This window comes from Salvelinus alpinus, chromosome 19 (assembly GCF_045679555.1).
Source record: "Salvelinus alpinus chromosome 19, SLU_Salpinus.1, whole genome shotgun sequence".
Classification (NCBI taxonomy): domain Eukaryota; kingdom Metazoa; phylum Chordata; class Actinopteri; order Salmoniformes; family Salmonidae; genus Salvelinus; species Salvelinus alpinus.
In genome coordinates, this window is record NC_092104.1 from 31,652,379 (window position 1) to 31,665,159 (window position 12,781).

Consider the following 12,781-nt stretch of genomic DNA (forward strand, 5'->3'; position numbering starts at 1 on the left):
CTGGTGAGTATGCAGGTCATGGAATAATGGAACATTTTCAGCTTCCAGGAATTGTGTACAAATCCTTGCGATACAGGGCCATGCATTATCATGCTGAAACATGAGGTGATGGCGGCGGGTGAATGGCACGACAATGGGCCTCAGGATTTTGTCAAGCTATCTCTGTGTGTTCAAATTTACATCAATAAAATGCAATTGTGTTCGTTATCCGTAGCTTATGCCTGCCGATACCATAACGCCACCGCCACCATGGGGCACTCTGTTCACCACGTTGACATCAGCCAACCCCTCGCCCACACAAGGCCATACAGGTAGTCTGTGGTTGTGAGGCCGGTTGGACCTATTGCCAAATTCTCTAAAACAATGTTGGAGGCTTATTGTAGAGAAATTAACATTAAATTATCTGGCAACAGCTCTGGTGGACATTCCTGAAGTCAGCATTCCAATTGCACGTTCCCTCAACTTGAGACATCTGTGGCATTGTGTTGTGTGACAAAACTGCCTTTTATTGTCCCCAACACAAGGTGCACCTGTGTATTGATCATGTTGTTTAATCATCTTCTTGATATGCCACACCTGTCAGGTGGATGGATTATCTTGGCACAATGCTCACTAAAAGGGATGTAAACAAATTGCACAACATTTGAGAGAAATAAGGTTTTTGTGCATATGGAAAATGTCTTGGCTAATTTATTTCAGCTCATGAAACATGGGACCAACACTTTACATGCTATGTTTATATTTTTGTTCAGTGTATATTTGTATCTATTGATTGTAGGCCTATTCACTACAGCCATTTTCTACTTAGGCTACAATGACATGTTGGAATGTTTGCCATAAAAAGGAAATTTGGTGTCCATAATTTAAATAAACTTTGTCAACCTATAATTATATCTTCCCGTGAGATTTTAGGTTAGATGTCATTTCTGAGGTGGCCAGACATAAAACCTGCACATCTGGGTCCTCTCCTCCACACAGTAGCCAAGCATCATAATGAGGTACCATACGGCACCGTGTGTACACTAACAACATACAGTTCTGAAAATGATGATTGAGTACATCTGGCTTCATCTGAGAATCGTTCACCCCACACTTTAAATCAAATCAATCAAATCTAATTGTATTCGTCACATGCTTCGTAAACAACAGGTGTAGACTAACAGTGAAATGCTTACTTACTGTGCCTTCGGAAAGTATTCAGACCCATTGAATTTTTCCACATTTTGTTACATTACAGCCGTATTCAGAAATTGATTAAAGTCAAAAATGTTCCTCATCAATCTACACACAATACCCTATAACTACAAAATGACAACAGGTTTTTAGAATTTTAGCAAATGTATAAAGATTTAAAGTATTCAGACCTTTTGCTATGAGATTCTAAATTGAACTAAGGTGCATCCTGTTCCACTGATCATCCTTGAGATGTTTCCACCACCTGATTGGAGTCCACCTGTGGTAAATTCAATTGACTAGACATGATTTGGAAAGGTACACACCTGTCTATATACAGTAAGGTCCCACAGTTGACAGTGCATGTCAGAGCAAAAACCAAGCCATTAGGTCGAAGGAATTGTTCGTAGAGCTCCGAGACAGGATTGTGTCAAGGCACAGATCTGGGGAAGGGTACCAAAATATTTCTGCAGCATTGAAGGTCCCCAAGAACACAGTGGCCTCCATCATTCTTAAATGGAAGAAGTTTGGAACCACCAAGACTCTTCCTAGAGCTGGCCGCCCGGCCAAACTGAGCAATCGAGGGTGAAGGACCTTGGTCAGGGAGGTGACCAAGAACCCGACAGTCACTCTTGACAGAGCTCCAGAGTTCCTCTGTGGAGATAGGAGAACTTTCCAGAAAGACAACCATCTCTGCAGCACTCCACCAATCAGGCCTTTATGGTAGAGTGGCCAGACGGAAGCCACTCCTCAGTAAAAGGCACATGACAGCCCGCTTGGAGTTTGCCAAAAGGCCCCTAAAGACTCTCAGACCATGAGAAACAAGATTCTCTGGTCTGATGAAACCAAGATTGAACTATTTGGCGTGAATGCCAAGCGTCATGTCTGGAGGAAACCTGGCACCATTCCTACGGTGAAGCATGGTGGTGGCAGCATCATGCTGTGGGGATGTTTTTCAGAGGCAGAGACTGGGAGACAAGACAGGACCGAGGAAAAGATGAACGGAGCAAAGTACAGAGAGATCCTTGATAAAAACCTGCTCAGCACTTCAGTCTGGGGCAAACGTACACCTTCCAATGGGACAACGACCCTAAGCACACAGCCAAGACAACGCAGGAGTGGCTTCGGGACAAGTCTCGGAATGTCCTTGAGTGGCCCAGCCAGAGCCCGGACTTGAACACGATCGAAAATCTCTGGAGAGACCTGAAAATAGCTGTGCAGCGACGCTCCCCATCCAACCTGACAGAGCTTGAGAGGATCTGCAGAACATAGAAATTCCCCAAATATAGGTGTGTCTATCTTGTTGCGTCATACCCAAGAAGACTTGAGTCTGTAATCGCTGCAAAAGATGCTTCAACAAAGTACTGAGTAAAGGGTCTGAATACTTATGTAAATGTGATATTTCCTCTTTTTTTTATACATCTGCTAAAATGCCTAAAAACCTGTTTTTACTTCATTATTATGGCGTGTTGTGTGATTGATGAGAAATATATATTTGTTATAACTTTTAGAATAAGGTTGTAACGTAACAAAATGTAGAAAAGTCAAGGGGTCTGAATACTTTCCAAAGGCACTGTATGGGCCCTTCCCAGCAATACAGAGACAAATAAAATAGAGAAATAATGGAAAAGTAAAACCAGAGATATAATAAACAGTAGATAATAAACGTATACTCTGCATATGTCATTCAACACATGCAACACACACACACACACACACACACACACACACACACACACACACACACACACACACACACACACACACACACACACACACACACACACACACACACAGAATGAGACGGGGGGTAGAGGCGTCACTCTGTGTTCACAGAGCACACTTTTCCATAGTGAACAAAAGCATAAGAGTGACAGATGAGGTCTGTGTGTGTGGGGGGGGGGTTGGTGTGTGTGTGTGTGTGTGTGTGTGTGTGTGTGTGTGTGTGTGTGTGTGTGTGTGTGTGTGTGTGTGTGTGTGTTTTTTGGGGTAGGTTGTCTCATGGGGCAGCTCTCTGTCTATCCCATCTGTCACCCCACTCTACTGACACCCAAGGGAATGGGGATAGAGGGGTGGGGGGTTGATTTTGGAAAAAGGAAAGGGGGTCCAGTGGTCTAATGGACAAATATACAGGATTTGGTGATTGGCCAAAGGTTGAGCCAATCTACACATTTATTTGCCCAAACAGTCCCCCTCTCAAGTCTCAGACTGCCTTTAGCTGGCCATCATCTAGGATTCTAATGAGAACGGGATGGACACACACACACACATGCTATACAAACTGCACACACTCGGGCTAATGTCAGCCTAATGTGATCCCATGCTGTGGCCAGAGGGCTAATTGAGTATATAAACACAAACACATCCCTTGAGAGAAAGGGGGGATGGACGTAAGTCTGATATGCTCTTTACTTACATTTTTCTCTCCATTTTCCATCCTGCTACATGACGAGTGAATTCCTATTAAAACATCATCCATTTATTTGTATTGCTTTTACATTTAATATAAAATATTAATATAAAAATGGTGGTGCTGCTTACAATAAGAGATTGCGCAAGTCTGTGAGAAGTGCTTGACGGCAGGCGGTGTAACATCCTTCCTTAATGGAATGTGTGATCAGAAGACAGAGAAATGGGCCCTGTGATGCAGCAGCCAAAACAACAACTAAACCGTCAGGAAGATGAGCATATGGCTCCTGTACCACTGGCCAGAAGGAGCACTCAGTGGGATGAATGCTGAGGGGCTGACAACAAAGCTGACTTTAACTTGTCAAATTAGCAGCACGTTTACAGTGAGATAGAGAAAGAAAGGGAGAGAGAGGTGTAAAGCGAGAGAAAAGAAATGGGGGGTTGAACAGGAGAAAGAGGGAGAGAGAGGTAGAAAGGAAGAGAGAAGTATAGAGAGAAGGGGAGAGAGAGAAAAAGAGGGAGACACAGAGAGAGAGACACAGAGAGAGAGAGAGAGAGAGAGAGAGAGAGAGAGACACAGAGAGAGAGAGAGAGAGAGAGAGAGAGAGAGAGGGGGATCGGTAGCAGCTTTGACTTCTTTGTCAAGTGCCACTTGATGGTGACAAAGAATCAAACAAAAGCTACATCTGAAAGGGAGAACAGCTCTGCTTTATAAAGTCAATACCTCTATATGACTCCATCCCTGGGCATAGTTATCTATACTGAGTGTACAAAGAATTAAGAACAACTTCCTAATATTGAGTTGCACCCCCCCTTTTGCCCTCAGAACATCCTCAATTCGTTGGGGCATGGACTCTACAAGGTGTCGAAAGCATTCCACAGGGATGCTGGCCCATGTTGACTCCAATGCTTCCCACAGTTGTGACAAGTAGGCTGGATGTCCTTTGGGTGGTGGACCATTCTTGGAACACACGGGAAACTGTTGAGCGTTAAAAATCCCGTAGTGTTGCAGTTCTTGACACACTCAAACCAGTGCACATGGCACCTACTGTACTACCATAACCCATTCAAAGGCACTTACATTTTTGTCTTGCCTATTCACCCTCTGAATGTCACACATACACAATCCATGTCTCAAGGCATTAAAAATCCTTCTTTAACCTGTCTCCTCCCATTCATCTAGATTGATTGAAGTGGATTTAACAAGGATCATGGCTTTCAAATCAAATCAAATTTTATTTGTCACATGCGCCGAATACTTACAGTGAAATGCTTACTTACAAGCCCTTAACCAACAATGCAGTTTTAAGAAAAATACCCACAAAAATAAGAACTAAAAGTAACAAACAATTAATGAGCAGCAGTAAAATAACAATAGCGAGGCTGTATACAGGGGGTACCAGTACAGAGTTAATGTGCAGGGGCACCGGTTAGTTGAGGTAATTGACGTAATATATACATGTGGGTAGAGTTATTAAAGTGACTTATGCATAGATAATAACAGAGAGTAGAAGCAGCGCAAAAGAGGGGGGGTGCAAATAGTCTGGGTAGCCATTTGATTAGATGTTCAGGAGTCTTATGACTTGGGGGTAGAAGCTGTTTAGAAGCCTCTTGGACTTAGACTTGGCACTCCGGTACCGCTTGCCGTGTGGTAGCAAGGAGAACAGTCTATGACTAGGGTGGCTGGAGTCTTTGACAATTTTTAGGGTCTTCCTCTGACACCGTCTAGTGTAGAGGTCCTGGATGGCAGGAAGCTTGGCCCCAGTGATGTACTGGGCCGTACGCACTACCCTCTGTAGTGTCTTGCGGTCGGAGGCCGAGCAGTTGCCATACCAGGGAGTGATGCAACCAGTCAGGATGCTCTTGAAGGTGCAGCTGTAGAACCTTTTGAGGATCTGAGGACCCATGCCAAATATTTTCAGTCTCCTGACTGGGAATAGGTTTTGTCGTGCCCTCTTCGTGACTGTCTTGGTGTCCTTGGACCATGTTAGTTTTTGGTGATGTGGACACCAAGGAACTTGAAGCTCTCAACCTGCTCCACTATTGCGCCATCGATGAGAATGGGGGTGTGCTCGGTCCTCTTTCTTTTTCCTGTAGTCCACAATCATCTCCTTAGTCTTGATCACATTGAGGGAGAGGTTGTTGTCCTGGCACCACACAGCCAGGTCTCTGACCTCCTCCCTGTTTGCTGTCTCATCATTGTTGGTGATCAGGCCTAACACTGTTGTGTCATCTGCAAACTTAATGGTGGTGTTGGAGTCGTGCCTGGCCGTGCAGTCATGAGTGAACAGGGAGTACAGGAGGGGACTGAGCACGCACTCCTGACTAGCCCATGTGTTGAGGATCAGCGTGGCAGATGTGTTATCTGAGCGATGTGTCTTCCTGTCTTTTACTATCCTCTGTCCTTCTTGTTCTAACACTTTGTATTTCTCTCTCTCTTTGTTTCCCTCTCTCTCGCTCCAGGTTATATTCGTAACTCCAGCAGTTTGTCCCCCCGGGGGTACCCCTCTGCCTCCAAAGTGATGAGCTTTGAGGGCACTATGGTGTTGAACACTGAGCTGTAGTCAATGAACAGCATTCTCACATAGGTGTTCCTTTTGCCCAGTTGGGAAAGGGCAGTGTTGAGTGCAATAGAGATTGCATCATCTGGGGATCTGTTGGGGCGGTATGCAAATTGGAGTTGGTCTAGGGTTTCTGGGATAATGGTGTTGATGTGAGCCATGACCAGCCTTTCAAAGCACTTCATGGCTACAGATGTGTATCATTTAGGCAGGTTACCTTAGTGTTCTTGGTCACAGGAACTATGGTGGTCTGCTTGAAACATGTTGGTATTACAGACTCAGAAAGGGAGAGGTTGAAAATGTCAGTAAAGACACTTGCCAGTTGGTCAGCGCATGCTCAGAGTACACGTCCTGGTAATCCGTCTGGCCCTGCGGCCTTGTAAATCTTGACCTGTTTAAAGGTTTTACTCCCATCGGCTGCGGAGACCGTGATCACACAGTCATCCGGAACAGCTGGTGCTCTCATGCATGTTTCAGTGTTACTTGCCTCGAAGCGAGCATAGAAGTAGTTTAGCTCGTCTGGTAGGCTCGTGTCACTGGGCAGCTCTCGGCTGTGCTTCCCTTTGTAGACTGTAATAGTTTGCAATCCCTGCCACATCCGACGAGCGTTGGACCTGGTTTAGTACGTTTCGATCTTAGTCCTATTTTGAAGCTTTGCCTGTTTGATGGTTCGTCGGAGGGCATAGCGGGATTTCTTATAAGCTTCCGGGTTAGAGTCCCGCTCCTTGAAAGCAGCAGCTCTACCCTTTAGCTCAGTGTGGATGTTGCCTATAATCCATGGCTTCTGGTTGGGGTAGGTACGTGCAGTCACTGTCACGGCCGTCGTAAGGAGGAGACCAAGGCGCAGCGTGGTAAGCGTACATTCTTCTTTATTAAAAGAACGAACACTGAACAAAACAAACAAAATATCAAAACGAACCGTGAAGCTAATATGGATAGTGCAGACAGGCAACTAAACATAGATCAAGAACCCACAAAACCAAAAGGGAAAATGGCAACCTAAATATGATCCCCAATCAGAGACAACGATAAACAGCTGCCTCTGATTGGGAACCAATTCAGGCCACCATAGACATACATATACCTAGACTACCAAAACCCCTAGACATACAAAAAAAAACTAGACAATACAAAACTAGCATACCCACCCTCGTCACACCCTGACCTAACCAAAATAATAAAGAAAACAGAGATAACTAAGGTCAGGGTGTGACAGTCACCTTGGGGACGATGTCCTCGATGCACTTATTGATGAAGCCAGTGACTGATGTGATGTACTCCTCAATGCCATTGGAAGAATCGCAGAAAACATTCCAGTCTGCTAGCAAAACAGTCCAGTAGCGTAGCATCTGCTTCATCTTACCACTTTTTTATTGACCGAGTCACTGGTGCTTCCTGCTTTAATTTTTGCTTGTAAGCAGGAATCAGGAGGATAGAATTATGGTCAGATTTTCCAAATGGAGGGCGAGTGAGAGCTTTGTATGCATCTCTGTGTGTGGAGTAAAGGTGGTCTAGAGTTTTTTCCCCTCTGGTTGCATGTTTAACATGCTGATAGAAATGAGGTAAAACGTATTTGAGTTTCCCTGCATTAAAGGCCAAGGCCACAAGGAGCGCCGCCTCTGGATGAGCGTTTTCCTGTTTGCGACTTCCTTAGATATCATGCACCAACTGTTGTTTACAAATGTACATAGACCGCCACCCCTTGTCTTACCAGAGGCTGCTGTTTTATCCTGCCGATACAGTGTATAACCCGCCAGCTGTATGTTATTCATGTCGTCATTCAGCCACGACTCGGTGAAACATAAGATATTACCGTTTTTAATGTCCTGTTGGAAATACGTGCTTTAAGTTTGTCCAATTTATTATCCCGCGATTGTACGTTGGCCAGTAGTACGGGTGGCAAAGGCAGATTAGCCACTCGTCGGCGGATCCTCACAGGGCACCCCGATCTCTTTCCACGAAACCTCTTCCGTCTTTTTCTCCTGCAAATGACGGGAATGAGGGCCTGTTCGGGTGTCTGGATTAAATCCCTCTTGTCCGACTCATTAAAGAGAAATTCTTCGTCCAGTTCAAGGTGAGTAGTCAGTGTTCTAATTTCTCCAGAGCTTTTTTTGTTCATAAGAGACAAAAGCAGCAACGTAATGTGCAAAATAAGTTACAAAAAATATGAAAAAACAAACAAAATTGCATGATCGGTTAAGAGCCCATGAAATGGAAGCCTTTCTCTCTTGCGTCATCTTAACGGGAAACTTTCAGTCTATGTAACGGAAAGAGCAGGTGTTCTTAATGTTTTTTTACACTCAGTGTTATACTCTACTGTAGTGTACACGCAGACAGGTAGTACACAACCACACACATTGATGCACATATGGACATGCATACACTCAGCGCTACCCAACCCCCTCGCTGCTTTGAGCGCTGTGTTAATGAAACAGTTGCTGTTTCCTGGCATAACATTAATTACCCCATCAAAAAAGAGCTGGTAATTAACTGCCCTCTTTTACCAGTGCTAATTACATTAACAGAGAGAAGCCATTACAGAGGGAGAGAGGGAGCAGGAGAGAAAGAAAGAAGGGATGAAAGGGGATTGAAACAAAGACTGAAAGAAGGAATGGCAGGGTAGCGAGAGAGAGGGAGAGAACGAGGGCACACGCCAGAGAGAGCGAGGGAGGAGAGGCTCATGTGGTTCTTAGTGGGGCCCCCAGAGGCCTGGTCCTTAGAGGAATAAGCAGGTTTGCTGCTGGAGAGGAGGAGAGGAGAGTGATGAGGGATGTTGTTTATCTTCACAGGCAGTAGCTACAGTCTGCAACGCTCACTCCACAATTAAGATGCTGCGCCTCATCAGCTTTGTGTCAAACTACACAAACATACAGGTGAGTTAAAAAATAGTCCTGGTGTGGACTTGAAATATTCCCGTAATGCTGTACATAACAAAACCTCAACTCATATGCTGTACTATGGATATCTGTACATTTCTATACCATGTCTAATTGCATAATGCAAACACACAGTTCTGAATTATTACCAACAGTGAGTTCTTACTGTGATTTTTTATTTTATTTGGGAGGACAAAATATAATTACAGTTTAAGATATACAAATCACATTTTCACACAGTCATCATGTTATTCTGTACCATTAAAAAAGAAAGATAGGTTTTGGGAGAAAAAAACTTTGAGTAACCTTACATTTTACGACTTTCAAATAAATAAAACCAGCAAAACACAACAAACAACTTTGAATAGATGTTAGCTACCTCTTTTCAATTCTTTGTTTTCTAATCCTGAGTATGATGTTTGTATTGTGTTACAACAGTGAGTAAGAAAACTGTTGCATGGGTTTATTACAAATCCCCAATATGTTCCTTACTTTGTTTTCAGTTTATGTATGCTTGTTACTTTACTGCATAGTGACCAGAGACTATGGGATGAAAAACATAAAATGAATGAACAATAAAAATCCTAAACTTTGACAAAGAATTTCAAATTTGCAACATGTAATGAAATAATATCAGGGAATCAGTGTGGAAATAACATGCATTAAAATGAAATTAATAATAATATAGGCTAACTAATTTTCCTTTATGGAGAACAGCAAGGTAATGTGCTTTTTTTTACACTGGACATAACAGTTCTATTTTGTTATATGACAAACCAGGGAAAAGTATTGGCCAAGAATTTATTTCAAATAAACGTTTCATGGCGTATTACTTAATTTTCTCTTATGTATTAATCATCAGTCATGTCTGACAAAACCTCAAAGATTTCAATTAAAACAAGAATAATGGCAACATAGCGATAACATAATCATATTTATAACAATTGCAAAAAAGGAATTAAAACACGTTTATATTATTCCCTAAAGTAACTATAATAATAAGTTAAATTGCTTGTCTTTTTCTTCTTAAATAAATCAATATATGAATAAATGTTGTATTACCAACCCAGGAGGACAAAGAGTTTGCCCTTGTAAAATTGTGGGGATCAGAACACAAAATAAAGGTTCTATTATTCTGGAATGTAAATCCACTTCAAAAACTCTGCTACAAAAAACTTGGAGTCTTCTCAGGGACAATGTACAGACATGCCTTTGACAGTGTCCTGACAGAGACAAATAGCACCCTGCTTCATAGACTTTCAGCACATAGTATCAGAGTTGTCCATTGTCCATTCAGTTCAGTGCTCTAACAATGAATCATCAACAGACATTTTCTTCTAGCACACTGCTAGCCAAGAGGTTGAACAGTTTAGGGCAGGTGTTTTTGTTGGAAGAACCAAATGCTGCATACGGCTGTAGCATTGGGCGGTACGAGTGCTTTCGAAGCTCGTGAAGGCATCTTGACGTTGACTTCTGCTGTCCATTCAAAATACGGAGACACCCATAGACACCCATAGAGCTCCATTGTGTTGTGGTGTGGCCCAAGGAAGTCTCATGTCTTTACAGCTACTGCAGATGAAGAGGTCTTCTTCTCTCTGCTTCTGGAGTGACTGGCTGGTCTTTGGACTCTTTCTGTCCCATTCCCTTTCATTCAGTTGGATGAAACATGGACTCAACAAGTGGCAGGGCATCAGTGAGGATAGTTGTTGGTGGTTGAGAAGTCAGTGTGTGTTCCATTTATCCCTGTCAGTGCCTGCAGAGGGGTAGCAGTGTGGGAGCAGTGGTCTGGTCTGGTTTGTAGGTGATGGATGGGAGGTGGTGGAGTGCTGCTACATCGGGGGAACTACCAGGCCGGTCATCGCTATAGAGAAAGAGAATAGTAATAATCTATTATGTTTTAGATAAAATCTTATTCTTGACAATGGCAATCATTATTATAACCCCCAAAAAGCCAGACATATTGTATTGTCATGCCTGCCTAAACTATGTGTATGTGGGCATAGAGGAGTTTTTATACAGAAAGAGGGGGGTTTTAACACACAAAGAGATGTTTCTAAGATTGTAGTTTGGTTCTACCTCTGAAGCTGTTGCCTCCTGAAGCGGGACAGGCAGGAGAGGAGGAGCCCTGGGGCCGGAGGACAGGAGCGAATGCGCTCTTCTGTTTGGCTGAGGACGGGAAGGAGGAGAACGGCAGGAGGGAGGAGGAGCTGGAACCCGGGATAGTGGGACTAGATGGCATTACTGTGGATGAGAGCGAGAGCGAGAGCGAGAGAGAAACAGTTGTTACTTTATAACAGAAGGATTCTAGGCACTGGTCAACCTTTGTCAATGGTGGGCAATTATGTTTTATTGTAACAGGTACAGGAGGAAAACACTGGATAGATTGATTGAGTAAAAGGAGAGACACTCACTGCCATAGGGAGAACCAGTGGGGGAGGCACTGCTGAAACCAGGGGACCCTGGCACCCCCAGACTAGTCATGGGCACTGCCCCGTACCCCCCACTCATGCCTCCACCACCCCCATACCCCGACTGCTGAGGGGTGGAGGCAGAGGGGTACCCCCGGGGGGACAAACTGCTGGAGTTACGAATATAACCTGGAGCGAGAGAGAGGGAAACAAAGAGAGAGAGAAATACAAAGTGTTAGAACAAGAAGGACAGAGGATAGTAAAAGACAGGAAGACACAAGTGATTTTCCCACTGGGGATATCATATCACCAACTAGAAGAAAATAAAAGGGCCAGACTTCTATAAATACAGGGAATCCAATTGTAAGTCTTATCCTGCTCACCTTGGCTGGTTTGTCCTGGCTCGCCAATGCTGACCCCCAGCTGGGAGGGGTATGAGCCCAGGCCCATGACACTGCCGTGGGCTGGGGAGCTGGGCAGGGCCTGCAGCTGGCTGTGGGGACGGGGAACACTGTATAGGGCCTCAGCGATGTCCGCTGCACGCTTCAGCAACATGTCCTAAAGAGAGACAATACAAACTGTTACTAACCCAGACCTCACAGATTTACAGTAGTTATTGATGAGTGGAATTACTAGAGGAACGGAGCGACTAAACAGTGCTGGTTACCTGATTACTGTGTGGGTTTCCATACAAGGCTTCTACCAGATCAGCTGCTCTCTTCAGTAGCATCTCCTACACACAGACAGAGAGACATGAATTAGCCTCTGGTGTTACATAGTGTACTTTATGTACAAAGGTGAGGTATGGTGACATATGGCATGTACATCATCTCACTATGTGTGGTATGTTTTCACTCACCTTGGCTAGTTTGTCAGGGTCACCAGGGTGTCTGGGAATGACCTTTTGAAGCCTCTGGAAACCGTAGTCTATGGTGGGCTCATTCAGCGCTATACACAAACACATCCACAGATACATCAGCACTAGGTCCTGACTCATCCCATGTAATGGTGCTGTTTGATATGTTGTTGGTGAATGGTTGCTGGATAGGGTGCTGGATAGGGTAGATATGGCTGGGGGGTGGGGTTAATAGGAGGTGTGTGTTTACCTGTATAGATGAAGCGTCCAGGTGCCCCCTTGCAGAACTGTTTAGATTTGTAGGACAGCGTGACCTCCACGACCCCTGGGATGTGGCGTGGGGGCGTCTGGACACGGATGGCGTGGGGCGTGATCAACTAAGAGAGAGAGAAACAGGGACAAGACAGAGAAGGAATGAGCAACGACTGTTTGACAGTCTACAGTATCTGATGGAATAATACGGTTTGCTCTCATAATGCCAACATGTAGAAGGCAGCC

General features: G+C 44.2%; 1 protein-coding gene across 3 annotated transcripts in view; it reads right to left on the minus strand.

Moving 5' to 3' along the window:
• Positions 1–9,174: 9,174 nt before the first annotated feature.
• LOC139545351 (transcription factor COE2-like) overlaps positions 9,175–12,781 on the minus strand; it is a 36,109-nt gene continuing 32,502 nt past the window's right edge. For 2 of the 3 annotated variants that reach the window (XM_071353045.1, XM_071353042.1), the window contains exons 10-16: positions 12,534–12,660; positions 12,287–12,375; positions 12,095–12,160; positions 11,811–11,985; positions 11,431–11,616; positions 11,096–11,260; positions 9,175–10,880 (exon numbers count right to left, since the gene is read on the minus strand). In XM_071353045.1, the coding sequence (XP_071209146.1) occupies positions 10,849–10,880; positions 11,096–11,260; positions 11,431–11,616; positions 11,811–11,985; positions 12,095–12,160; positions 12,287–12,375; positions 12,534–12,660 (840 nt within the window). In that variant the 3' untranslated portion in view covers positions 9,175–10,848. Of the gene's footprint in view, positions 10,907–11,095; positions 11,261–11,430; positions 11,617–11,810; positions 11,986–12,094; positions 12,161–12,286; positions 12,376–12,533; positions 12,661–12,781 lie in introns of all 3 variants that reach the window. The other variant, XM_071353043.1, reaches the window with a different exon arrangement.